Raw genomic sequence first — 27,380 nt, forward strand, 5'->3', positions numbered from 1 at the left:
GAAAGATTTAAATCCTGGCCACCACAAAGAGAAGAATGCACGATTTCATATAAATCTGTCTATCAGCAGGCAGCTAAGTCCCACTGTGGAATGATAGGAGTTGTGTAGTTACTGTGAGTCACCCTTACTGCTGGTGCTTTCTTGCGCATGCCTGTGCTGCTGGCCAGAGAAAGGTGCACCACCTGTTCTAAGGATGGTAAACCTGCAGCTTTAGTGCACCAAGAGAACTGAAACTGCCTCCTTTGCCAGCATGAGAAGCAAGGAATACACCACAGAAGGTTCAGGCTCCTTGCTTTTTTCTTTTATTTTTACTGAGGCTTTTTCCTCTCTATCTCATTTTTCCAGCTGCAGTTCTGCCAGTCATACAGTGAAATGTGTTGAACTTTTTTTTATACCCAAGCAACTTTGCTAGTCCTGTGCAAGTGACCAAGCTGCAGCCTTCATTACAGCTGCATTTTAAAAATTTACTCCAACTTCAAATGACAATATCTGGATTGCAAAGCAGACCAGGGCAAGTTTCCACTGACTGCTACAGTCAGGGAATCTGCTGTACTGTGGTTCTGTGCTAGTAGTAATACTAGTCCTCCCCTAGCTAGAATGTATTTCTAATTTAAATGACAGGAGAGCCAGGTGAATCTGACAAACCAACAGACTCCTTGTCTCAGCACCCTTTTGTTGCTCAGCAACACCAATGACACTGGTGCTAGGGCTCCATTTACCCATGTGCCCCCCCCTATCCTAAGGGCAGGCTGCCCCTCCCCTCTCCAGCAGCACAGGAGGTTCCTTGCAGAACCCAAAGTCACAGCCCAGAGCTGCACAGCACGTTCTGCTGACAGGCTGAGGTGCAGTACCTGAAGCATGCAGTTTTCCAGGCAAGGAGCCTGCATGCAGCCCTCACTATCAATCAGCCAACATGAGCTTACTGCCCTGTAAAGATTTCCATTCCCCCATGTGCTACAGAGCACGAGTTTGCAGCCACTGCTGATGAGGTGCTGTGCCTTGGTCTGCATAAGCAGTAAATTGTCACGTGTGAAAGACAGCCATTCAATTTCCCTACTCATGAGGCATGAGCCCTATAGAAGCACCTAGCAGTCAACAGATGACATTGGTGGACAGATGCACAAACACAAGGTCAAGGGAGTATGTTGGTCAGATGGTGAGGAGTAGTTTGATGTGATAGTGAGGAGGGCAAGATCGGTGATTCTTGCCTCCCCATGCAGCCTCCTCTTCTGCTTGGTGCCCAACTGTTCGCACTGTGTTCTGCTTGCCTCCCTGCATAACTCACACCCTTCTCCCAGGCCTCCTTTTACAAGCTCAGCTCCCTGTGTTCATGTCCCCACCTAAAGGGGAATGTTCTCCGTATGGAAAACTCTTTGCAAGCTGCTCAGTGAGCAGATGCCACTCCAGATTATGGTCTATGGAAATAATTTCCCAATGGTACCATCATCAGTGCTCAGTTGCTGACTGACTGGAAGGGAGCAGAGTCCTACAGTTGCCATACAAACACGGACTCCACAAGCTCCATAGCACAACAGTAATGTACTAAGTTCAGAGCAACAAGATAAGACCAAAGCTCTTTGAGTAGCTTGCAGCACTGTGGCATCAAAAACCCTGATCTGGAACACATACCGTACAGGCTTCATTTAGATACTACCTTGCTAAGTCTATTTTCAGTATCCATCCTCATATCTATTACTGAAAAGCACCCAAAGCTACCCCACTGCAAACATATATCTTATTCCAAATTGCACACTCATCCAAACATCTACATTACCAAAAAAAATATACTGAGAAGACTCTTTTTCACATCAGCTGATTTCAATGTAAATAAATTGTTGACACAAAGGACTTGTTGACTCTGTCAAGTATAGGCACAAACTTGCACTGCTCATGGCAACAAATTCAGATTTATCCATTCCCACTCATGTAAAACATGCCTAAAGTATGTACAATAAAGTGCCATGGATACATACCATAATATCTGCTTCCCTTGTGGCATATCGAAGATTAGGGTCCAGCCAGTACATCACTGCTTTTACCTGCTCAAAGTTGAGGAAGAGCACGAACACCAGGAACAGAAAATAGAGCACACTGAGACCTGCAAAAAGACTCAGTTTTAAAATCATGCTCACTCACAAAACTGCTTGGAACACAGAGTTCAAAAAGCTGCTTTCAAACAGTTGTTCTACAAATGAATTTCTGTATGTAGCAGCTACATACAGAAAAGCTGAAGAGACCCCAGTCAGATAGCAATGTCTGAGCACTCAGCCCTTCATACACCATCCTGTGACAAGTGATACAACACATGCTCAACTGCATGAACAAAATCAGTCTAATCAATTTAGACATGTGTAGTACAAGGCTGTGATCAGGAAGCTCCTTAGTAAGAAATACATTAGGATCCAGGATTGCATTAGTTCTGTCCTTTGCTTTAAGTATTCTTGGTCTCACTCATGTAAGTTCCTAAGCCTTTACACAGATTTTAACATAAAGATCAATTTAATAATGCCACTTGGCAATTTTGAGCTGCCCTGGTAATAAAGAGTAATTATAAACTAATGCATGTCTGAGTTACTTTTGTGAGCTGGAAAATTTGCTGCTTGAACCTTTTAAAGATAAATATGATTATTTCTTTGCACACCACTATAAATTATGAAACATGATTGCATTTAGGAGTACGATTTCTCTCCTCCAGTCTGAATAAGGACTATTTTAAAAAAAGAAAAACTTATTAGAAACTGAGTCCTAGGTGTAGCTCTAGGGCAGAAGTTTTTGTTAGGACCATATCTTTACATTATTCACAAGCTCCCAGATATCCAAAACCACATTTGGAGGAGGCATACAAACACTTTTTCCAGAGCCTCAAATGTATCGTGCAGCAATGTCATGGAGGGCAGAAAGAATAATCTGAATAAACTTTGGATCTGCCATTCAAAATAAACTCCAGCAATTCTAAAAAGGCCTTTTAAACTATAACCAGGACTCATATGCTGATAGCCCTCAGTGTACACCAGAAAGTAACTTTTGTTCAGAGACACACACATGCACAGGAAGTATCTATATGGTCCTGTGCAGTCCCTCCCAAAACACAAGGGCAACAGATGTCACCCTGCTAAATGAAGCACAGCCTGCAGGCCAGGGTGCATCTGGAAATGTTGAGGATGCACCAGTCCTGCCCTTCCTCTATTGAAGGGGTCTGAGAACTGAAACACAGCTAAATGAACCACACCAGAAGAAGAATTACACAGGGAAAAATGCTGCTCCTGATTTTGCATGCAGCCTTTTCCCAAAAGTACAGGGGCCAAGCTCTGACAGTACCAACATTGAGAATGACCTTTCACTCTACATGTGGTGAAACTTGAAGTGAGCAGTAGGAGCTAGTGTTTGCAGTAGGAGTAGTGTTTCCCAAACTTTCCAAGAAGCAAGTTTGTTTAATGAGTACTGTCTAATCAGCAGTATCCTCTCAATGTCAACAGATGAGTAATCAGCTACTTTGGGAACCTACTTATTTTTAGATATAAGGTGGCAGGAGAGAGGAACATTCAGTCTGCCTAAAAAATAAGCAAATGTGCAGTCTAGCATATGCTCTGTGAGCCATGAATTATTTGAAAATAAAATTCCTCATGATTTTGCTGTGTAATTCAGATGTTTAAGGAGCAGGATTTCACTTGTGAGTTTTGCAGCTAACAATTATTTTTGGAACTGTAAATGCAACTGATTTTTACAAGTACTTTTAATGAAATAAGTTAAAAATATGAATACACACATGTCAAGAATATTAATAAATGTTAACCTATGCAATGCTACAATTTAGCAAACAAATAAAGTAACAGCATATTTTGCCTATAATGAAAAGAAACCAACTACTCAACTGTGTTTAAAAATCAGACAGTATATGCAGTAGCTGGGGTTGGAAGAGCTGTCAGTAGGAAAGGTGTGGGGGAAGGAGATTGGGAAGCACAAAACAGGATTAAAACTGTATCAGAATGAATGATCCCTTTTTTGTGATTTCATTTACACCATCCCCACACAGAGTAACTACAATGATATTCCCAGACATAACTAAGAATAGATTATAAGCAACTGCTCAGGAGCAGGAGGAAAGTAACATTCACACAAGTTTGACACACAATTATGTTTTGTGACAATTCCATTCATCAGAAAGCTAAAAAGGCAGGTCCTGCAAAATCAATGCAAAAGTTGGAAACACAAACTTACCAAAAACCATCCTCCACAGAGCAGGGTGAGGACGTGTAAAGGGTCCTATAGACAGCAAACAAAAAGCTTATTAGGACACAGTCAGTAAAAACCACAACATTTATTTTTGAGTCATTGCATATGACTACTTGGCATGAGCATGGATCAGTTCTTCATCAAACTATGTAATACACCTGAAAGCTGGAGCTCTATGCTGTTAAAAAAAATTCCAGCAGATTTCAGAGTGGAAAAAGGAGACTGCCAGTTGGTAACATGAAGACAATTTTTCACTGTTTTTATGGAGTCATGTCCAGAACAGTAGCATGCTGTTTGTTCAGCAGACACCACATCTCATGTGTCACCTGAGGATGTCCTGACCTGTTTCCAGACTGCAGCTTGCTCCCAGTTAAGATATCCCATACAAATTCGTCTGGTTAACAAAGAAACATGGTGGTTAGCCTTCAGACCAACAAGAAATGTTACCAAACAGGCCTCCTGAAATTTCCAAACTGAGCATCATATATAGCTGACGAGAAGGAAGACACCTATGCTCTTTACTAGTGTCAAATTATTTACTTTAGAGCCAGGGATGAAACTGATTTATTAAACCTCTCAGCTAATGTGAACAGCAGAGAAGGTAAATCAGGTGAAACTGGAAAATGTCTAAAGATGAATCATACATTTAGGTAGCAAGAAGTGGCTCAACAAATATTTTCAGCACAAACTGCAGACCACTCTTTCACCACTATATGCATCAAGCTCCTTTTTCTCTGGCATTCAGTTTTTTGGGCAGCACTTTGTGAAAAGCATGCATATAGAATTTTTAACATCTGGGGAAAACACATCTCAACTCTGCAGTAAAAAGCTGCCCTGCACATGATCACTGTTTTTTCCTGAACATTGCAAACTGTGAGACAGTTTAGACTTAACCCAAGACTCACAATTTTGCTGACAGGAATAAGCAAAAATGAAAAAAACAAAACAGACATACCAGGTATAAGCATTTCTTCCACAGAATTAAGTGACACAGAAACATTCTTACATTTTTATACTTTCTGCTCCTCACACAACTACCAAAACTCTTGTCCAGCTTTAATTTCTACTGAGCAACTGTGGTTTTACATTGTAAATGCAACTTAAATCATTTCTATTACTATCTTCTGGTAAGGTGCTGTGTCTGAGAACTTTTAGAATTACACTTCTGTTGAAACACACTGAGGCAAAGTCCTCCTAAACATTATTTAAGGGTCTGTTAGCATCATTACTTACAATCTGAGCTGCAACTGCACATCTGCAAATAGGACACTGATTTTGAGAACTTGACTTCCTTGTTAAATACAGACTATAAATAACAAGTTATAAATAATACTTATCTCTGCTCAGTATGACTACAAGCCATTTTTAGACTGTTCCTTAACATAAAAGAATTCAAATGACTAAAGAAAAATACACTGAAAATTGGTATTTAAATAAAAGTCGAAGTAAATATAGTGGCAATAAAGAGAAACCCACATTTAAAAATCATGAAGTACAAGCTGTATAAACCTTACTCACCATTAGGAAAAGCTAGAACACTGATGATTAGAAAGAAGAAAATCACAGAGAGGATACCCCTCCAAATATTATCCTCTGGTACAGAATCATCCCTAAAGAGACAGACAACACAGTATTAAAGTACATTATAAGGATGAAGTCAAAAGGCTCTCAAGATATATTATTCAAATAAAGAATACATGGAAATTAAATATAAGAAATATGCATGCCCATTATGTAACAAGTTAAAACAGTAATTGCACTGGACGATTTTCACACTACACTTCTGGGTGTCTCTTTCTTACAAGAGGGTTAATTATTTAGTAAACACATGCAAGCCATTAGCATTGTTAGGAGTGAGTGTAGAAGTGTAGAAGCAATGACCAAATTTAACATAAGGTGAAAAAAAATCTTCCTGCTTTAATACTTACAGAAAGATCATTCAATTACTTTTACACAGCAATTTTTACTTTTACACATAAACTAAAACCTCTGGAAGGCTGGATGCAATTCCTAGCTTTCCTTCTGCTGTTTTGGTGCTACTTGCAATACCCTTCACTTCCCTTTGCCTATCCTCAACATCAAATGCCTGAGATGAGGGCAGAAATAATGATTACAATCAATCTTTAGAAATAATGAATGTACAGCTTAGACTCTGTAACAGAGACACAGCACAACTTAAAGGATCCAAGGAAAAATATCAATTTGCTTTAAGATCTATTAAGCCAAAGCTCTGAATATAGCATCATGCATTAGTTATGCTACTGTTACATTACAGCCAGAAGACAGACCTAAGAATTCAGTTTGGAATGCTGAGGCAAACTTGAGGGACTCTTTCTTTTTGGGCAGGTAGAAGATTAAAAAAATAACCCTCACCTAACTTTTCTAACCAGCAGACAGCTTCTGGGATACTTCAGTAATACAAAACAACAAACTTCAGTCTATCATAGTATAAACAGTGAATATTTCATAATACCCACTGCAACTAAAGTCAAAGTTTTACTATCTGGGTAGTTAGCATTAGGATCAGTTTATTCATTTCAGTATATTTGTTTATTTACTCACAACACAATAACAAAATAATTCCTAGCAAACTTTGGAGGTAATAAAGCTCTTCCTGGAAGAGCATCTGTCACATTTCTGGATGGTTCAGTAAAGAATCCATGACAGCATAAATGCTCTCCACATTAGATACTTGCTGCAGTTAGAAAATCTTTCTCACTTAGCCAAATTATTTTTCTTTTCCTCAAAACTGAACTTTAACAGCTTCACAGCAGGCTTTCATCACTGTGAGGCATTTAAGCACTGTGTTAGTTTAAATGTATGGAAGGAAAAAGTGCATTAAACACAAATGGTTTCTCTGCAGGCCTTAGGGACTCCCCACAGCATTTTTTTAAACCAGCTGAGTTCAGCTTTACCAGTCATTTTCCATCAGCCATGCTGCACAGGCTGACACTTTATACCAGCTATAAACTCCAGGTTCCAGAGCTTAACTCAGGCTCCCTTGGCAATCCCAAGACCTTATGCCATCCAGTGCACTTGCTAGCCAGAGCTTCCAGTTTTATGCCTCAGGCAGCTAAACCATATCACTCTTTTAGCACATGTAAATAACACACTGGAACATTCTGTCATGGCTGCCACCAAGAGGATGAACTGGTGTTTTTTTTAGATAGAACAAATAACTACAGTTGCATCACATCAATTCATCACAGCCAACAAAGAAGTGAAAGACATTGTGATCACATCACTTAACTGCTGCACCAGGTGAGACTAAAGGTCCTTACTTTGCATATCAGGATTCTGAGTACTACTCAGCTTCAGAAAAGCTCTCCTAGTCATGTTGGCACCACTTCCCCCCAAAATCAACCAAGATGTATGCAGTGATAAACTGCAACTCATTCCAAGTGAGTGGCAAGGCATTTTACTTTGGCTTACAGATACATTTCACAAGGGATAGACACCCAACCTTCTTGCCAGAAGCAGGTAAGAACTGGTGTGAGCAAGAAACTTGCTGCTGTACACTAGCTGGTATAAGAATTATAGTGTTTACCTGGAAGAACTATTCTGGGGAATGCCAAAGGGAAAGATGCAATCATAACAAGCTGCAATTGGGAAAATGTGCTAAATCATCTCCTTACATAGCCCAATAATTGTTGACTCTGATTTTGAAATACAAGGATTCATGCAGCAGAAGCAAGGTTTCTAATGCTTACATGGGAGGACAGATGAAAAGTCTCTCAATTTTAACCCACTTTACAAGGGCATTTATTGTGGCTTTTTAGAGAAGAAATTAAAAAAAACAAAGTGCATAAAAACTGCATAATCTTTATCCCTCTTCTGTTCTTCTCCAGAGCAGTAGATTACAAAAATGTCAACGAGTGAGTTATTATATCACAAAAAAAAAGCTGGAGGGGGGAACTCAATTGAGGAAAAAATAGCTAGGACACTAAATTTGGAATGTGGAAGAAGGAGGAAAAACATCTTCCATAAACTCAGCCAAACCTAAATACAGCTAAATAATCCAGTTTAATCAAGCCCATTAATCAAGGGACATGGAAGACAAAAGCCCTACATCCTACAGGTCCTACTCCTGCTTCCACAAACCCAGGCAGCTTCATCCCAGAAGCCACTAGTCTGTCACCCTCCTCAGTCCTGTTGTTGGGTCCCACAAAATATCCCCCCCAGGACTCACTCCTGCAGGCTGCCTCTGGGCTCAGAGAGGGCCACACACCTCTGTCTAGGGTGGAAGAGGACAGCAAAAGCTAGAGCCACTCCCCACCTCTGCCCCAAGGCACAGGATGGAAGCAGTGGAGCCTCTGTCTGGCTCATTCAGCAGGAAACAACCAAGGAAGCTGCAGCCATTGTCAGAAGCACTAGAAGGATGTGCTTTAAAAGAACAGAATACCCTCTATTCCCCACTTTAACATAGAAAAATAAAAAAATACATTTCTTTTGGATTATTATCATCATCATACCTGAAGATTCCTGCTATCTGAAGTTCAGTTTCACCCTTATCTGTCAGCTCAAAGACAGTAGCAACCACTCTCAGTGATCCTAAGGAGGACTTCATGTTATGTATGGCTTGCTACACACAAGGGAAAAGCATTTGCTAAGCTCCTCAGAACTCTCCACATAGTTCTAACACAAAGCAATTACAGAAGAGACAAGAATTTAAGGAACACAGAATTTCCTCTGTCTATGGTGAAGTTCCTGAAAAAATAAATTTTACTTCACAACATCAGCATGAATCTATCATAGAAAATCCCCCACTCAACAAAGTGCCCAGGAGAGCTACAGAACAACTGACAGCACAGGGGAAGCAAAGAATCACTTGTGACACTTTACAGGGAAGTCTACAGGGCCTTGTGCCCAGCAAGTGGGAAAATGAACTTAAACATCACCTCAATTGCATGAGTCACTGTAGACTCAATGCAATAAGCTGATGGAAAGGAGCACAGACTGTAAAAGCATGTGGGAAAGTATCTTCTCTTCCCCAGTCTCTCAAAGAGTGTATATGGTTTGGATAGTGTCCCAAATGAGGCCCAGAGGCAGCACTCTGGTATCACTCATGAGATCTATGAAACTCCTACAACAGTTGAAAATAGCAGAAGGAAGAGAGGGGAAAAAGAAAAATCAGAGTACCTTCTACAACTTGAGAAGAGGAGAAACAGAGAAGAGTTAAAGAGAAGTCAACTGGTATTTAAACACAGGAAGTGAGGCAGACAGAGGGAAGAAAATGAAACTGAAGAAGTCAGTTAGAAAGAGAGCAAAACAAACGGAAAGACACACCAGCAATCCTCTTGGAAAAATGCAAACAAACATCCCAGAAGCGAAGCAATTTTATTTGGGCCTAGAAGACTCCAAAGCGCTGAAATTACTTCTTAGCTCACCCTCTGCTTGAAAGAATTAATGGCAAAATTCCTTCCCCAAAGGTGAGCAATCCATTAATCCATTAATCCTCCAGAATGACACTGTGATGAAAATTTCCTAGTGAGTCAGAACTTTGATCTAAATTAGCCCTTCAGGGGAAAAGTGATCAGGCAAGGGGACGAGGAGCACTTGTACCAAAGGTCTGTAATTAAACATTGTAACAGAGCACAGAAATATGTCTCTGATTTTGGAGTTAAGAAGGGATCCAAGTAGAACAAGGGATGTGATCACCAAAAGTATCTCCCTTGGGGCCATACACATGTTGAAACAAGAAAAGGCACACCTCAGACCATCTGCAGTTACACTATTTTACTTTTCCTTATGCCCCTGTCTCAACTCAAGCCAGGCTTGGCCATTATTTCACAGCTGATAAAAACTAAACATTTGGATTCTTAGAATAAGATTACACATTGAACTGTGTATCAGGCTTAGTGGCAAATAATCTTCTTACATCAAATGGAGAGTTGTCATAAATTAATGTTTTAAGGTCACTTTCAAGGGGGGAGTTCACCACAATCAGAGTTTAAGCCACAAGACCACTGAAATCCATGACTGTCTACACACAGTGCCACAAAAGTTTAAATGAGTCTAAAACACACTGCACTACCTAGCCAAAACCTCGCAGGAATCACTGCCTACATACTACACAACTTAGTCTACGGGAAGATTATACAATCATCTTCACATCCAGTGGGAGGCCATAAAAAGTATACACAACTTCAAAAAACATGCAGGATACCCCTCAGACTGCACTGCTATACCCCTTGTTTTCAAGCAAGGTTCCCGAAAAACCTGTCTGTTCCTGGCAGTATGGCCATGGATGACCGCAGGGGTGATGCCCACAGAGCCTTCCCTCCCTGTGGTGCGCCAAGGATGCGGCTAAGCCCACCCGCGCCAGGGCCTGAGCCCTGCTGAGCCCACCCGTGCTGAGCCCACCCGTGCCAGGGCCTGAGCCAAGCCGAGACTGGCCACAGACAGCGTGGGGTACAGAAGCGGTGCCACAGAACAGCCACTGCCGCGCACCGCACGCTTAGGAAACCATCTACAGGAGTGATGTCACCGCGGGGCTGCTCGATAGCCTAATAAAGCCCATTTCTGGCAACTCCCTGAAACACAATTTTAGTAGAGACTTTAGCAGAGATCCCCAGAACGATTACCAAGTTCCCAGGAAACGCAGTGGGGATGATACCCGCTCTGGAAAGGAGGGCAGGATGCCCGCTCTCCAGCACGGGCCTGCCGAGCGGGGGGCGCGGGGCGCTGCAGCAGCCGCCCGGGGAGCGCACCGCAGGCACGGCCCGGCCGGAGCCGCGCTGCCCCTGCTCGCCCCGGGCCGGGCACCGACCCTCCCCATTCCCTGCCCGGGAACCCCGGGGCTGCCGGCAGCCAGGGGCGGGGCTACGGCTCCCCGCGGCGGCCGCGCACCTGGTGAAGGCGAAGGCCATGAGGCTGAGGATGGTGAAGCTGAGGAGGGTGATGGTGTGCGGGCGGTAGAAGAACTCCAGCGTGATGTCCTCCACCTGCTGTTCGTTGATCATGCGGAAGTGCAGGCGGTAGTTTACGTCGTCCTTGCTCAGGGTCCGGCTCCCCACGCACGACGCCATCTCGCCCGCTCTCTCCCCTCGTCTCAGCGCGGCTGTGGATGCGCGGGGCGGCGCGGCCCGAACCAGCCCGGCCGCCCGCCCGCCCGTGCCGCGTCCCGCCGAGCGCAGCCGAGCGGGCCGAGCGGGGCAGCGCCGCGCCCGCCGCGCCGAGGGGCGGAGCTCCCCCGGCCGCGCCCACGAGGCGAGGGAGGGACAGAGCAACGGAGCGCGGGAGGAGGGGACGGCGGGGCCACTCCGTCCTTTTACAACACGCGGAGGAAAGGACGCTGCTGCCTACTCCCCCCCGTTTCCTTCCGAGTGGTCTCGCCCGGGCCGGGCCGGGGAGTGGGGCGCACACGTGGGCCGTGCCGTGCCGCGCCGCGCCGCGCCGGTGAGGCCCCGGTAGGTCCCGCTGTTCCCGGGCCGGGCGGCACTGCCCCTTCTCCTGCAGGTTACACGCAGCGGCCGCCGGCGTGGGGAGCCCTGCGAGGGGAGGACGGTGGGCGCGGCCCGACTCGGCCTCCCCGCCCTGTGGGGTTTTACGCGGAGGGCCCCGTGCCCCCGGGAGGGGTTAGGTCCTGGCTGGGCTTCCCCGTGCTCCCGAGGGAACGGCTGTCCTAGAGGGCGGCGGCCTCAGACCCGGCTCTTCCGTTTGTGGCGCGTTTAAAGCCTGAAGGCCGTAGGTGGTGCTTTGTAGTGAGGGATTGCTGTAACGCCGGGGGATTGATGCTCCCGGCTGTACGGCGAGGCGGGCAGCGCCCGTGTCACTCTCCGGCCTTTTCCTGCCTGTAGGATGCCGTGCTGCGGTGGGTGATGGCCGTGTGGGCTCGGCACGCCTCCCGCTGGGGCTGCCTGCTGAGCACGGCCCGTGCTGCTGCTGAGCTTCCCCGGCGGCTCGGGGGTGGCGGCTGCCCCGCACGGGCCTGCCCTGCGCTGGCGCCTCGGGCTGTGCTGCCCGCTGGAGAGGAGGCGGCTCTGTGCAGACTGCAGGGGTACAGGCAGCTGTCCACAGGGAGCTGTTCCCCGCCCCACAGCGCCAAGGATGGAGCTTTCTCTTCTCCCGAAAGTAACCTGCCTTCAGTGCAACAGGGGCAAGCAAAACCAGAAATATTGCCTGATTTGAATGCCAAAATACTGGACGAAGGTAAGAGGCTTTAAGGAATACAATTTCTCCCGAATCCTCAAATTATGTTTTCAGTATGCTGTGGTTCAACCCCAACTGGGTTCTCCTTTTTTGCCCTGTTTGCCTAAAATATGTATCTGGAGTTCCTGACTTTCACTTCTGATTAGCTCCGTAGTTAATTCAGGTAGTTATGGTCGATGTGGCATGCAAAGAATACCTTTAAAGTGAGATAAAGGTATAATGTTTTGGGTAGAAATGTAAGTCTGGAGCTGCTCTTTGAAGGAGTTTTCATAACCCTACCTGCATCTGTTTGCCTTTCCCTCACAGATGTGGTGGTACAAACTAAAGGGTTTTGGTTTGGGGTTTTTTGGGCGTTTGGTTTTGATTTTTTTTTAATATTTATTGTTTTCTTTGTTTTGTTTTGGATTTTTTTGTTTGGGTTTTTTTTTTTGCTTTTTTGTTTGTTTTGTTTTTTGTTCGGTTTAGGTTTTTTTGTTTGGTTTGGTTTTTTTTGTTGTTGTTTTGGTGGGTTTTTTGTTTGGTTGGTTGTTTTGGTTTTTGTGGGTTTTTTGTTTTTGTTTTGATTTGTTGGGTTGTTTTTTTTTTTATTTTGAGTGGGGCTGGGAGATAGCACGCCTGAAGCAGCTGACACTCCACGGTTTGAGGGATCAGGAAGGACCAACAGGAGGCAGTGGTGTGAAGCCTCCTTAAGCGCTGCTCTGATGAGAAATGCTCACCCAACTGTCTTCTGAGGAAAGGAGATAAATGCAGCGGCGCCTTGGTGTTGTTGCCCTGAGGAAATTTACTTACTTTTTATCCCTACTTTTACATCTAAACAAAAATTATAATATTTCCATCCTTTCGAATTACTTTGGGTATGCTAAGGAAATTTGCTCTGAATTATTGAGCAGCTTTGTATGTTCAGATTGTGCTTTGAGCCCAGCCAGCCTGGATTATAGAGAGCTTATTATTTGGGGTGGCTCAGACCTGCATCAGAGATCTGTGTGTGTAGCTGGTTCTGAAACAGTGCTGCACCAAAGTGATGGGTCAGCCAGCTGCACCTGTGATGCAGTTTATCCACTTGCTAGATTTTTATCTGCCAGCAGACTGACTGGAGAATGTGTGTGTGTAGCATTTTGCCCAGTTGTCAGTCTGTATAATGGAATAAACATAATTGATAATTTTGGGGGGTTTTGGTAGCTTGAAGTATGATTCCCAATAGGAAGTGTAAGGACTTTAAAGTGGCAATAAAAGACATGCATGTATCTGGAATGGACGTTATTGTATATTTGTTTGGTCCTCAGCAAGTTGAAAAAAAACACTTGATATTCCTATAGATTCCTAGAGAGTTCCTGTTCAATGTGTAAATGTTGCTGAAAGCATTTTACTGTGCTTTTGTTTCTGAGACTATCAGAAAAAGACAAGACCTTCAACAGCTATCAAGCTAGTCTGTGCAACTCTTCCTGGAGCACTAGGCACATCCTAATTATTTGGAATTACTTGTAGTAGAGTTCTGGTGTGCCTTTGTTTCTTGACTTGGAAGAGTGTTTCATGGTCTCTCAGAATCCATTATACAAAGGTATAGAGCACTGAAAATCCCCTTCCCAAAGAGTTTTTAATCAGGGCATCTGATTAGTAATCAAGCTGATAATTGATGTGGATGCTAGCTTGCAAACAGCAATCTTAATCTTGCTGCTTTGAGCTCCTGTCAATGAAAAAAATAAATCTATTTAGAGAATTTGTTTTTTAAAGACAGTGAGTTCTGTGACTTGGAACACTTAAGGGAAAACAAGCATAATGATGTTCCCTTTGAAACCTTAGTGAGTAGGAAGTTATTCTTTTTGCTGTTAGAGATAGTGGCAGTCAGCTGCCTTTCTGTAATGGTTAAGACATAATAGATTGGCTGGAGTTGGCTGTGAAATACATTGAAAGTTAAAACAGCTGCATTTCAGGCTGCATATTCAGGAGAGCCACAAAGTAGTGGGCTGGTTAGGTTATGAAGAATAATCTTGGCAGTAGCCTTCTATCTGGCTGTGATCAGGCAAGAATGCATTTGTGAAAACATGAAAGGCGATCCTTTTCCAGAGGGTGATTTGATCTCTTGTCTGCAGTGTCTAGGCAGCAGGCTGGGTACTACTCTCAGATTTGGCCATATGAGCAAAAGTTAATGGGCAGTGACCAGGAGATGGAACAGAGGCAAAAACTGGGAGCAGAGTCTATGTTTTTATGTTTTCAAATAATAGGCTGGCTGTTTATCACATGGCACAGTGTTCCTGCATTTTGGAAGAGATTTTAAGAGATCTGTATAGCATTTGGTGGGAGCAGCTTTGTCTTTCACAACATGCATTTGGGTTTTCTATATTTGTTTCTCAGACTGGGATGACATCCCACCTTCATCTGCTTTGGAAGTGATTTCTGAGGAAGAAGCTGTACAGATCATTGCAGAACCACTTCTCCCCATTCAGTCTTCCACGCTCCGAGATTATGTTGATCACTCAGAAACCCTTGCAAAACTTGTCCACCTAGGTATGTGTGATTTTGTTTGTGTGCTCTGCCTATGGCAGGAGCTTTACAAATCCTGTCATTTGTGCTTTGCTCTTACTGATTACCTTGTAAACTTGAAAATGGTAGCAGTGACCAATGGTAAAAAGCTGCAGAATGTTATCCAGGGTAAATTGACAAAAAGAGGGGACTGTGTCACTAGCAATGCCATACTACTGGGAAACAGAGCTGGCTGATATTAGTCCCTTAGTGCTATGGGTGTTAGAAGGAGGCATCTCCCACAGCTTCAGGAGGTGGGGATCACTATGTAATTGAATTGGTCTTTCTTCTTTTGGGCTGGTTAAAGATGCTTTAATTTGCTGCAAAACAAGCTGCAGCTCTTCATCCTTGGAAGGAAGGAAAGAGAATGGTTGCTATGCATAACATTAGGAGTGAGGCACAGCACACTGGAGAAGCAAGAGGCAAGGGCTTGACAAGAACCTTCCTTCTCATTAAAAAACACTTGGACTACAGAGATGCCCAAGTTCAAGCTTTCTCACCACCTTGTTGCCCAAACGTGCAAGGAAGACTAGAAGGAGGTTGGAAAAATTAATATTTGAGAGAGGGAATCTGTCCCCATATAGTAAGAAATTGTCATGTGTGAGTCAGTATACAAAGTCACTTCACTGCAAAATTGTCATCTTCCCTTTTATAGCAGATTTGGAAATTTCATGCACACATACTTCTGTGCAACAAGAGCAGGTCTCTAAATGTGGCACATGCAGGTTTCACTGCAAAGGTCTTTCTTCAAAAAATAAACTCAGCAAAAGCTTCTAAAATGACTGCTTATTTTATCTGGAGTCTTTCCACAATATACAAGGTGGTGTAGCCTTGCTGTGTTGAGTAATTAAAGTATGCAAAATCAGTGCAAAAAATTGAGTAGTCCTATACATTCCAGCATGCCTTTGGGAAGCACTTACAGAAAGCAGGGTCTGTGTTTAATTAAAACAACTTCTAATTTTGTTTGTTGTAGGAGTTGACTTATCCCAAGTGGAGAAACGTCAAAAGGCAGGTCAGCTCTTACTGACCTTGGACTTTGAAAAAGATGTAAAAAAAATACTTCTGTTTCTTAAGGATGTGGGTGTAGAAGACAATCAGCTGGGACCATTCCTGACCAAAAATCCATATATCCTTGGTGAAGATCTGGAAGCTTTAGAAACCAGGTAAGCTTTTCAAGAAGTAGCAGGATGTTAAGCCCCTTGCCTTGAAGATCTGGTTTCCCAGTTGGTTTACTTTGTCTGAAGGAACCTGTGCTGCCTGCTGCCTCCTTTCTTACTCTTACTCCTTTCTTACCCTGGCTGCATATTCTTGTGCCTCCCCATCTGTTGGCACTAATGTGTGATGTTATACAATTCTTGTATAACATAGACCTAACTTCTTTCTCCTCTGTTCTTCCAATCTTGTGTTCAATAAGTGGCCTTTCAGAAACAATATCCAAAAAAATACCCTATGTCATTTTCCAGAAGCAGTTTTGAGTTTAGGTATCAGACCAGACTGCTCTTCTGAAGAGAGGTTTGGGGTTTTTTTTGTGATAAATATCCTAATTCGTCCATTAAGTCAGACTTTATTTTCAGTGGCACTCCTGTGGCACTGGCTGATTGGTAAAGAAGGGGCTAAACAGAGCAATCCAATTTGTTCTTAATTTTCTGCAGTACGATTCTTCTGTAAGTTTGACACTGGTGAATGATTTCCTGCAAGCTTTAAAGTAAGTGAGTGTGCTGTAAAGGCTGTGAAGTGAGTGTGTCTCAAATAGCTGTCTTTTGAAAGCTGAGTATCACCTTTGCATAAACAGTTCGGTGCAGATGGACGTGGTATTGGTTACATCACTCTGGAATGTTTTATTGCTATGGATCCCATGTTGCCAGGAAACAAAACAAAATTTCAATAGGTTTGGCATTTGACTTCAGATAAACACTGTAAAAGTCAAAACATTCCATAATTCCTAACAATTTTGACAGTTGCAAATCAGTGTCTGTACTGCAGCTGCACCAGATGCTTTGTTTTATGCTGGTGTTAATGATGACTTAAAACTGTTAACATGCTACATAGAACTGCTGAGCCCTGTAGTGGAACGAGGGCTGACCTTGGTGCCAGCACTCACAGATGTATCTCAAGCCTTGGCCAGGTTGGATAGCTGTGTTCCTTTAATATTCCAGTTTCTACAGTCAGGTTACTACAATCTTGCCATCTCTCTTTTAAGTTTCTTGCCTTTCCAGGAAGAAACGCTTTAAGTGTGAATCTTAATGACTTGTTAACAGAAAAGAAGTGGAGTCAGGACAGCCAAAAGATTTGATTTTTAATCTGCTCGTTTAGCTGTTTCTGGGATGCTTGGAAGCTGTGCCAGTTCCATTATCATTGCCTGGAGCCTAGGGTCCTACTTTCTGTGTTGGGGTGCCTGCTCAGTTAGAAATTGGTCCTCTAGATCTTGCTTTTATATCTTCCATCTGGGAGTTTTTGGCTTGTGAAAATTTCTGAGGATTTGTGGAAAGGGGGAAGTTGAGTGACTGGAAGGTAATTTTTTTTTTTTCTTTCCACAAGACATGGTTTAACAGAAAGCCCATTTTTTGCTGAATATCTGCTTCTGCAGAATATTCTGCAACCCATTTATTATCCTAATTACTACCAAATAAGGCAATTCTTGTTGTATGCTCTAAGTTGATCTGACTGCAAATACTTCTCATATTGCAACTACTCTCATCTATAACCAGAGGAAGCCTCTCCAAATTGTAGTGTAGTTGTTTAGTACATGGTAGTATGTGGATTAATTGTGTCTCTTTACTTGGTGTGCTGTATTTCTCCTCTTCAAGCATTTTTTTCTGGGAGCTGTGGTAATCATCTACTGCAAGTGGGACTTGAAATAGGATTTCACTTTCACTGAAATCAAAGTTTGGAAAAAGCTTTGACTTGGAAAGAAGGAAGGAAAACAAGCTCTGTTAAATATCAAAACTTTAGTCAACTCCTCTTGCTTTCTGACAGCCAGATGTTTGTTACTCACTTGTTAGACCAGTGACTGAAAATAGGGCAAACACAACTTCAGCTGATGTAGAAATGTCTTTTTCAACAATATCTGTACACACAGCACCCTTGTATGATATTTCTACTCCAATGCTATTGGCAAAACAGGAGTGTATGAGGTATAGGACTCCATTCTTTCAGCAGTAGAAATGGAATTCATTAAAATAGCAAAAGGCTGTATATATCTTCTTGTCCATACCCTATTAATGTGTTTGCAATCTAGGAGACAGACTGGTAGTTAACTGCAGGTTAACATTGTTATCTGCTTAAGTACAGCTGGAAGGAATTAAAATCTATCTTCAGTATTGACATTCTGCTCTGAGGTTTATTTTACTTCTAATTAATTGGAAGGGAGGGTATTTTGCTTTTACGATAACTGCAGATTTCACCTTAATTATTTTTGGCAGGGTTGCATGTTAATGCTAGAACATCTGTCCATTTATAAGATATCACTGAGGAATTTAAGTGATCACTGAATAAATGGAGGCAATATAATTTTCATCACTGGATTTTATTTTGTTTTTGCTCTCTTTCTAGAGTGGCTTACCTAAAATCAAAAAAATTTGGTAAGTCAGAAATTGCTCAGATGGTCTCAAGAGCTCCATATTTGCTGTTGTTTTCAGTGGAAAGATTGGATAACAGACTGGGTTTCTTCAAAAATGAACTTGGTCTCAGTGTAAAAAAGGTAAAGACTGAAGTGTTCACATATTTTATTAGTGACAGTTGTAAGGTCTTGCGATATGAATACTCCAAGGTGTTTGGAGATTATCAACAAACATTGTGTTAACATCAGTAATGTCACTAGAGGGTTATAGGAGGGTAACATGGTTTTAACTGTCTATAGAAGTGATATGGACACCTGACATTCAGAGGACCTGAAGTACAGTTTCTGAAGATGACCTGCTACAGTTTATTATCAAATAAGCATGTGTATGTCCAGTTCTGTTATTTGAGGTGGGTCAGAGGACTGAATTAATTACTGAAACAGCAAGCAGCTCTTTTAACTTCTGGAAAATTATTTGGTGCTCTTCATCTCTTCAAGATACTTCAACATACTTAAAGAATTTAAAAAATAGTCTAATTTGTGAGTATCTTATCAAGATAAATGCCAAATCATATGCTCAGCTCACCAAGAGTGACCTCTGTTTGCTCATTGGTGCACACCACATTATGCACTTAGCAAGTATTCAGCACCTTGCTTTGAATCTTAAGGGCAGGTAGTAGCTGGACTTGCCTGGAGTAACTGGGCAGTTTTAGTTGTCCTGAAGTAGGTGGGGATTGCAATGAATACCAAATTCTAAGTGGAATCTTGGGTTCTTCTGTTAGCTGAACAGTCATAGCTGCTACAGTGCCCTATTGCTGGCCTTTCCATATTTGAGGTGAGACATCTCCTCAGAAAAAGGTTTAGCCATCACCTTGTACTCAGGGTGGACTACAAGTAATCAGACACTTCAGGGAATGTGGAGTATTTCTTGTAGTGCTGTTACATGTGGTCTAACCAGATTCAGAAGTTAGCTCCACTGCCACTAAAAACCCTTTTATAGCTTCCACTGGGTAGTGTGTTGTTTTACTTTTTTTAAAAAGATGGGAAGAAACAACATGAGGGCTGAGAGAAATTGGGCACTTGAGCATACTTTCCCCTTTTGATGCATGCTTTTACTTCCTCTTCCTAGCAGCTTTACAATTATATTATTTTTTGTTTTCTAAAAGAACATATTTGAGTAGTGTTTTGTGTCTTAACATACTGCTGTTTCATGCAAATTCATCTTTTGTGTAGAGATAAAATGAAATACAAAATGAAATGAAAAAAAAATGTTTATATAGGATCTTTCTTTCGAAGCCTTCTGTAAAACTCATTAATTTATGTGTTTTTCTGATTGTAGACAAAGGATTTGGTAATTCGTCTTCCAAGACTACTGACTGGCAAAATAGAGCCTGTAAAAGAAAATCTTCAGGTGAGCTTATGAATAGATATTAAACGTGTATTGTATATAGTTGAGGAGTTGTCAGGAGATAAAATTCTTGTAGGGAATTGTGTACAGAAAGAATTTATTTAAATGATTTTGGTGGTGATATAAAGTAACTGTTAAACCATGTATTTTCCTCTATAGCATGCATACTTACTCAATGCATGGAGCATTACCTTATTCTCTCTTCTATTCTGATGTATTACCTTCCTGCCAAAAGTTGCTATATGATGACATAAATGGTTACCCATTTTTTAATGAGTAGAAAAATACTCAGTCTTTTTTCCCCTCCCCTTAATTAGTACTTTTTTTGCTAACTTGGATTGTCCGTGAGTATTTAGGAGCAAGACATGTGCAGTTGATTATTTTTCTCCTGGCAGGTAACTAGCCTGCCAAAATGTGCATTTGAGACCTATTGTCTGATAGCAGATGGTCGTTAATTGTTGGGTAAATAACTTCCAACCCCTGGGGATTCCTTTCCCTTTTGAAAATGTAAGTGTATTGCTTTAATTACTGTGCTGTAAAGCCATCGAGGCCAAACAGCATGATGTAGTGTAACAATTTGTGAAATTCCATTATTCTATAACAAATAACTATAAATCAAAATGTATAATTTTCAGACAGACTCACTGTTCTGAAACTATTAAACACTAGAAGTCTTGCAATCTGAAATGTGTGTGTGGTAAGGGAGGAGACTGGAAAGTAGCAGACTGTTCTAATTAATAGTGCTTTCTTTTAAACACACATTGTTTCCACAGGCTAGGGAGCCATTATTATAATGAATGTGTTTTTGAGGTCTTTAGTTCTATGTGACTATCTTGTTTATCCACCAAGAAATACAGCATAGCACCTCTATTTTTAAAATGTGTGAGAAAGGGAAAGAAAGGAAGGATTTTTAGGTCCCCACTGTTGGAATCTACTAATTCTTAAAAGCTGAAGCTTTTCAGGAGGTTGGATTCAGAATCTCTGTTCAGACCTGTATGTCCTAAACTGCTGGTGGGAGGACAGTACTTGGAAAGTGGTATCACATACCAACAGTTCAGAAGTGATCAGGCTGTATCCCTCATTCTGAATGGACTGTTATTTAGAAACAAGTACAGTAGCTGATCTTGGTTGTCGTAAGATACCAGTCATGGACTAAATGTGCTGAAGGATTGCTTAGTCCATCCTCTGAGGGTTTAATCAAGCACAATTAGAGATTCATTGACAGGGTAAAACCTGTCAAAGCTTTCATTACCTCTGCCTATTGTGGGAATTATACATACTTTGTTGACTATTGCTGAGGCTTATGCAATAAGGATATTAGCATGTGTGGCCTAGAGAGTTATTGAATATTAAACATGTTTGCTGTCAGACTGAGTGCAGCTTACACGTAGGCTCACTGATCATGTCGAGGGAGCTGTTCCATGTCACAGAGCAGAAGATAAAAGCTCAAGATTCTTGCCACAATTACCTCTATAGTGGGGCCCAGCTTTATCTCTGCAGTAATTTAATATGGGGTCTTAACTCCAGTTGTGTATCTTGATGCAGGAAGTTACCCCTGCCAGCTCAGGTCTACGGAAGATACTATTCATGTGCAAACACCTATTTCCATACTTGAATGCTGTCTTAGTTAATTGGTATTTTGTATGGTGCACAAATATTTAGAAAGCAGAAAAGCTAAAATGAGGAATTGAAAGACCTGACTATAGCTGCCTCTAGAAACAGTTCCCTGCAAGGATTTGGAAGTCCTAAGGTAAATTCAAAACCCAGATTCTAAGCCCTTCCCTTCATATTTGACAAGCAGTTCTGGAAAAAAGCCGCAGTCTTGGCACATCAAATTGGGCGAACAAAGACACCACCTTCTTGCCAACTGAAGTACCTTAGTTTGATATGAAAGTCTGGTTATGTTAGCTGGCAAGCACACCCACTTCATGACTGAAAACAAGCTGCTTGTAAGTGTCACTGGAGGATAGAAGAAATTACTGAGTTAACAGACACTCTTGTATGCTGAATTCTTTCTCAACAGCTCAATGACTTGCTTGCCATTCTGCACTTTGGGAGGAGTGCTCATGATTTTATTGAAAAAATGTGTTTTGTTTTCCTTTTGGGAAATCATAATTGAAGTCAAGTCAGTCTCTGAAAAAGACATCTTACTTTAGACTTTATTGAACTGTAGAATAAATCAAATACACTATGTATTCTACATATCTCTTTTAGGTTCAGCAGTCTTAAATTGAAAACTATAGAAATTATACTCCCTATTTAAAAAAAAAATGTACCTTGGATACATTAGCAAAAGAAGTAACACATTAGCAAAAGTAGGCACTAGCTATTTGGTTGCTGTGTTTTACAGAGCTCAACAGCTCCACAGGAAGAAAGTCTCTTGACAGCTTGGTATTGAAAATGATGAAGGACTCTTAGGGGAAAATCTTTATGCTTTTAACTGCCATACATATGGAGACATGGCTTTTTTGTTCATATCTCAGACAAACTGAAAAATACATAACATTCGGAGAAGTTATCTTTATTTTGGGGATATTTTATAAACAAATTACACTTTAATCTAGAACAATAAATAATTTGCATTGTCTGACTTGAGAAGAACTGAAGTGGCAGATATTTTTGTGGTTTGCATTCTTGTTGCTGTGTAAAAAAGAATAGAAGAATTTTGCATTAGTTTAAGTGGCACATTAAAATAAGCTGAGTTTGCTGTAGCTGACTTGCAAAGATAAAATTGTGCTCTTTTTCAGGTTTGTCAAATTGAACTTGGTTTTCAACGTAATGAAATTCAACAGATAGTGTGCAAAACTCCCAAGATTTTAACTGCAAGTAAAAAGAGACTCAAACAGACATTTGACTACTTACACAACATAATGGGCATTCCCCACCACATGCTTACTCGCTTTCCTCAGGTGAGCTGTTGATCTGAGAATAAATTGTAGGTGCTTTTGTCACAGCCACTTCACTAACATACTGAAGGTGGAGCCTTGCTCTGTGCAGAACATAAGTGAATTCTCCAGCTAGCCTGTGGCTTTTACTCTAATTTGGATAACTTTAATTAGCAATCCAGAAACTATTGAAGATTTCCGATGGAACTGCTGCTTATTTTCCCTTAGCACATGTGACATCACTGCCCACAGTCTTGTGATATTTAAGGTTTTTAACAGAGGCAGTCATGCTCATCTCTTCTGTGTTCATGCAAGAGAGATTACTGCCTGCTTAGGGACTTGCTTGTCCTGAAATCTTACCTAAGAGACACAAGAGAAGACAGATTATGCAGAAGATCTGTTCATTAGATAACATTATATATATAAATATAAACATTTTTTTCAGGTTTGTCTACTTAAAAAATAACCTTTAGAAATTTTAGGATCTGAAAATACAGTGTAAAGGTAAGAGAAGTTCTGTCCATTAGACAGTCATTAGATTATCATTGGTCTTCTTATTGCTGCAGCAATTGCTAAAATTTTGATTGAAAATATTGAAAATTTGATTGAAAATTCAACAGGATTGAAAATAGATTTGTTTCTTAATTACTATCTTGGGTTTTTTCTACCTCCTCATTACTGCTATTTCCTCATAAATTGAAAGCTGAAAGTGTTAGTCACTTCAGTCAATGACTACAAGCAGTTGCACTATCTTCTTACAAGGTAAAAATGAAAGTAGAAATTACAGCTTCTGAACTGCAGTAATTTTCTTTCTAAAGCAAGTCTAGTAGAGAATCTAAGTGGCTAGAAAGCCAAAATTGCATGGGGGAATAAAACTATTCCTCAGGACTTTGATTATATTGCTATTTAATCTATCTTTACTTAACAAGGATGCTTGCTTTTATGCTCATCTTTGTTACTTTGCCCTCCTTCATCTGTAAATTACCACAAGTTTTGCTCACTTCTTCTCAGTTGCCTTAATTGTTGGCTTTATGGTGGTTCACCTCATTATTTTTCTTCCTTTTGTTTGGTAGGGTAAGTGGAGTGTTTCCTCCATTCCTTATTCTTGGCACAGTCTCTCCCTCTCTTTCCTGTTCTTCCCTTTCACCCTTGAAAGCTGTGAATTCCAGGATACAGGTAGTGCACATCAGTCTGTGTATGGTTGGGCCTTAACTTGTGCCTTCACAAATACATATTTATCTCCATCCGCACTCAGTTTTATCCTGATTGACGGTAACGTTAAAAATAGGAAGTATACAGGGTTTTTTTTTTGGTCAAATTCTCTCTGATGTTACAGTTGCTCTTGTAACCATTCTGTCAACTATAAATGGTGGTTAAGTGTTTTTTTTAAAATTTTCTCCTGTATTTTGACTGCGTCTTAAAATTCAAGAGAGGCAGAGGAGGAACAGTAGTTTTGTTTTTCCCTCCTTGTTCAAATTAATTTGCATCCTCATGGAACTCTTCTTCCATCAATGGAGTCTCGTTTTTAGTAAAATCTCTTCTTCCTGTGGCATTCATATTTTCATCATTATTGCCTCTAAAGCATCTCTCTCTATTCAGTTGTACTGCTCAGGAATGAACTTGTGATTTATGAACTTTTATGACTTAAATGTGCATCTCATCTTCCCCACTTCCTTCTCTTTTTAAATGTTCTGCTGATTTATTTTGTGTTTCCCCTACCATTGTTCTCATCTTTAACTGTCTAGATTATTTTTTTTTTTTGGGGCAGGTATCTTCAAAGGTAGGCATTGCTGTGCAGCAGAAGACAAATGGTTGCTTTGAACCACCACTGTGCCTTTTAGCCACATTATCATGACAGGAGTCACATCCACTCACCTCTGCCCTTGCCACCGTGCCACTTTGTAATTTGCATTATGCCCTGTGGTCACCTCTTCATTTCTTCCTTGTAACAGTGGTTATTTGAATCTGTCCGATGCTAGAGGGAAAGTGCTCCCTGTTACTGAATGTTTCCACTGTCTTGGCTGTGATTACACAGTAATTACAAAGTAATATACTTGTTATATAGAAACAACTCTCAAGCACATTAGGTTTTTTGTATCACTCCCTGGTTTTTGTTGTGTATGTCAGCATATTGTATTGGAGTATTTATTTAGAATTTAGATAATTTATATATAAATGTAACCTACCTGGTGTTTGACGTAAACTAATGGAAAATAAGCATATTATTTGTTTGCTTCCTAGAGCTTCAGTTTGTCTAAAAACAGCTCTAATTTTTGATGCCTCAGGGTCTGACATTTAGACAACCTAAAAAATGGTTCCCTTTTTTCTTTCTTAGGTTTTCAACTCAAAGCTATTACGAATCAGAGAGAGGCATATGTTTCTTGCATTCTTGGGAAGAGCCCAGTATGACCCAGCCCAGCCCAGCTACATCTCCCTGGATCAGCTGGTATCCCTGCCCGATGAGGTGTTTTGTACAGAGATTGCCAAAGCCTCTATGCAGGACTTTGAAAATTTCTTAAAAACACTTTGATTAGTAACACATGTAAAAAATTATAGAATTAAGTTGCAAAATAAACATACTTTATAAAACTACTTCCCTTTAAGGTCTCTTAACTTTTTAATTACTGGTTTAAGAAGTCATTGTTTATGAAGTGTGTAGGATTTAAAGGATTACAATAATACTTATAGTAACTTAAAAATGTATTTCAGAAGGATTGAGCCAATATGTTAATTGCTACTAATGCAAGCCTTGTAATTAACCACTAACTTAATTCAGAGTGGATGATGCAGCACATTAACAGAAAGGTAAATTCAAATTCCTCTTTTTTGCTTTTGATAATGGCAGAATTTTGGGAGATTGGAAGAAAACTGGCTCGTGACTTATTCCCCGTCTTGCCCTCTGTTATCTTCTCCTTTCACCCTCTTCCCCAAAAGTCAGAATAGCAAGATAGTGTGATAGTGAAGTAATGTGTTTACTTGGTTGAGCTAATAATAATAATGTTATTCTTTTCCTTGTATGGTAGAAAGAATCACACCATTAATATGTGAAGCTCCTCATACAGAAAGGCATTTTATCAATAGGTTACAAAGGTGTTTCTTGTCGAAGCTGGCTGCTGAAACTGGTATCCTAAAAGCTGGTTAGAAATGTCCAAAAAAAACCCCAGCAAACAGAATTTAGGAAAAGTATAAAAAGAAAAAAAAAAAAAAAAAAAGATGTTACTGTCCCTGAAATCTAGAAGAACTTTATTTTAGTTACTTAGTTACTTTTTCTCTTCTCTGTGTTCAGTTTTTCTCCCCCCCCATACCAATGAGATTCATGTGGCTTTAATACACAAGTAACCATGTGAAAAGAGGCTGTAGTATATATTAAGGTGATAAGAGTTGATCAGTTGTAAAAGCTGAAGTAAATTCTGACATTGGGCATCATGGGAGTATTGAAAATACTTAAACTTATCATTAAACAGAGCATGTTAATATGGAATTATCAAATGTGTCACAGTGTATTTGTGAAACAAATTCCCAAACAAACCAAAAAAGCTGCCTAAACCTACATGCAGAACTGTTTGATGTTGTTTAGAAGTTTGAATTCCTTCATTAAAAATAGCTCAGGAAATCTGAAATCCAGATGTTTTAATTTGGATTTAAACTTATTTAATGAAAATGCCTCAATGTTTTAAAACCTCACTGTTGAAGCTAAAGATACCAATTTTTATGCACACAGCAGAATAAAATCCAAAAGGCTAAATTCTATTAATAGGTGGGAAATAAAGATTAAAGAGATTTAAAGAATGAGAATAGTAGCGATTCTGGATTATGACTTTGGAGAAATTCTTATTCGTTCAAATTAAGAATTAGAAAAACAAGTGCTTGAAACCCATTGAAAAACTACATTCATTGTCTGCAATAAATCTGAGATGATCTCTTTTGTCTTTTTCCTCATGTTTTCTGTTCCATTGGCCTGGAAAGATTGCTTGAAATACTCTATTGAATAGACTGTTCTCGGAGGAGATGCCTAACAAATTTCACGGTGGCTGAAATGTGCTGACTAAGCACTTCCCCCCATTGCCTCCTGTTAAATCAAAGTATCCAAAGTCCAATATGCTTACTTGGATTTTTGACTGTATTAAATGCTAATAACAAACTGTAATCTTCAAATAATATTGTAAAAAATAATGTTCACAGTAAAAATGTTAGTAGAAAAAATGTGGGCTCATAATGTTGGAGTTAATTTTTGCAGATTTTCTCCACTAGCCTTATTACCATGTGCCAAACCATTGTAACAGAAATTATATTACAGAGTTTGTATATGTCGAATGTCTCAAAGTTTGAGCTTTAAATTCCTTTACTATTTTTAAATGTAGGAATGATTGCTGCCAGAGCAAAACCAATTTCTTTGAATTGTTGAATTCACAAGCTTCTGCCGAAATAGCTTCCCCAAACGACGATGAAGAATGGACGGAAAACATTTAAAGGGAGTGCTAAAATGGAAGGGGAGAGGGGATCAAAGAACTTTTTGAGGACCATGACAAAAACTTTGTGGCTTTACGATTAAAAATAAAACAAACCACAGACTTTTCTGGCTGAAATTACCCACTGCGTTACCTACTACCAATTTCTGTGCTCC

At 40.7% G+C, this 27,380-nt stretch overlaps 2 protein-coding genes across 3 annotated transcripts in view; one reads left to right on the forward strand and one right to left on the reverse strand.

Moving 5' to 3' along the window:
• PTDSS1 (phosphatidylserine synthase 1) overlaps positions 1-11,427 on the reverse strand; it is a 29,618-nt gene extending 18,191 nt beyond the window's left edge. For both annotated transcript variants that reach the window (XM_071421547.1, XM_071421546.1), the window contains exons 1-4: positions 11,083-11,427; positions 5,752-5,843; positions 4,219-4,263; positions 1,974-2,098 (exon numbers count right to left, since the gene is read on the reverse strand). In XM_071421547.1, the coding sequence (XP_071277648.1) occupies positions 1,974-2,098; positions 4,219-4,263; positions 5,752-5,843; positions 11,083-11,261 (441 nt within the window). In that variant the 5' untranslated portion in view covers positions 11,262-11,427. The remainder of the gene's footprint in view (positions 1-1,973; positions 2,099-4,218; positions 4,264-5,751; positions 5,844-11,082) is intronic.
• Positions 11,428-11,512: 85 nt separating this feature from the next.
• Positions 11,513-26,691, forward strand: MTERF3 (mitochondrial transcription termination factor 3). Its single transcript, XM_071421548.1, has 8 exons — positions 11,513-11,642; positions 12,033-12,384; positions 14,737-14,889; positions 15,878-16,067; positions 18,457-18,604; positions 19,803-19,874; positions 22,619-22,780; positions 25,092-26,691. Exons 2-8 carry the CDS (start codon positions 12,054-12,056, stop codon positions 25,284-25,286), a joined length of 1,251 nt encoding a protein of 416 aa, XP_071277649.1. The 5' UTR covers positions 11,513-11,642; positions 12,033-12,053; the 3' UTR covers positions 25,287-26,691.
• Positions 26,692-27,380: the final 689 nt, after the last annotated feature.

This window comes from Agelaius tricolor, unplaced genomic scaffold, assembly GCF_023055355.1.
Source record: "Agelaius tricolor isolate 1412-34295 unplaced genomic scaffold, bAgeTri1.0.p SCAF_2, whole genome shotgun sequence".
Lineage (NCBI taxonomy): Eukaryota > Metazoa > Chordata > Aves > Passeriformes > Icteridae > Agelaius > Agelaius tricolor.

Coding starts and splice junctions, on each gene's coding strand:
- MTERF3 (XM_071421548.1), top strand. CDS start 12,054: ATGGCCGTGTGGGCTCGGCACGCCTCCCGCTGGGGCTGCCTGCTGAGC. Junction 14,890..15,877: donor TGCAAAACTTGTCCACCTAG/GTATGTGTGATT, acceptor TGTTTGTTGTAG/GAGTTGACTTATCCCAAGTG. Junction 19,875..22,618: donor CTGTAAAAGAAAATCTTCAG/GTGAGCTTATGA, acceptor GCTCTTTTTCAG/GTTTGTCAAATTGAACTTGG.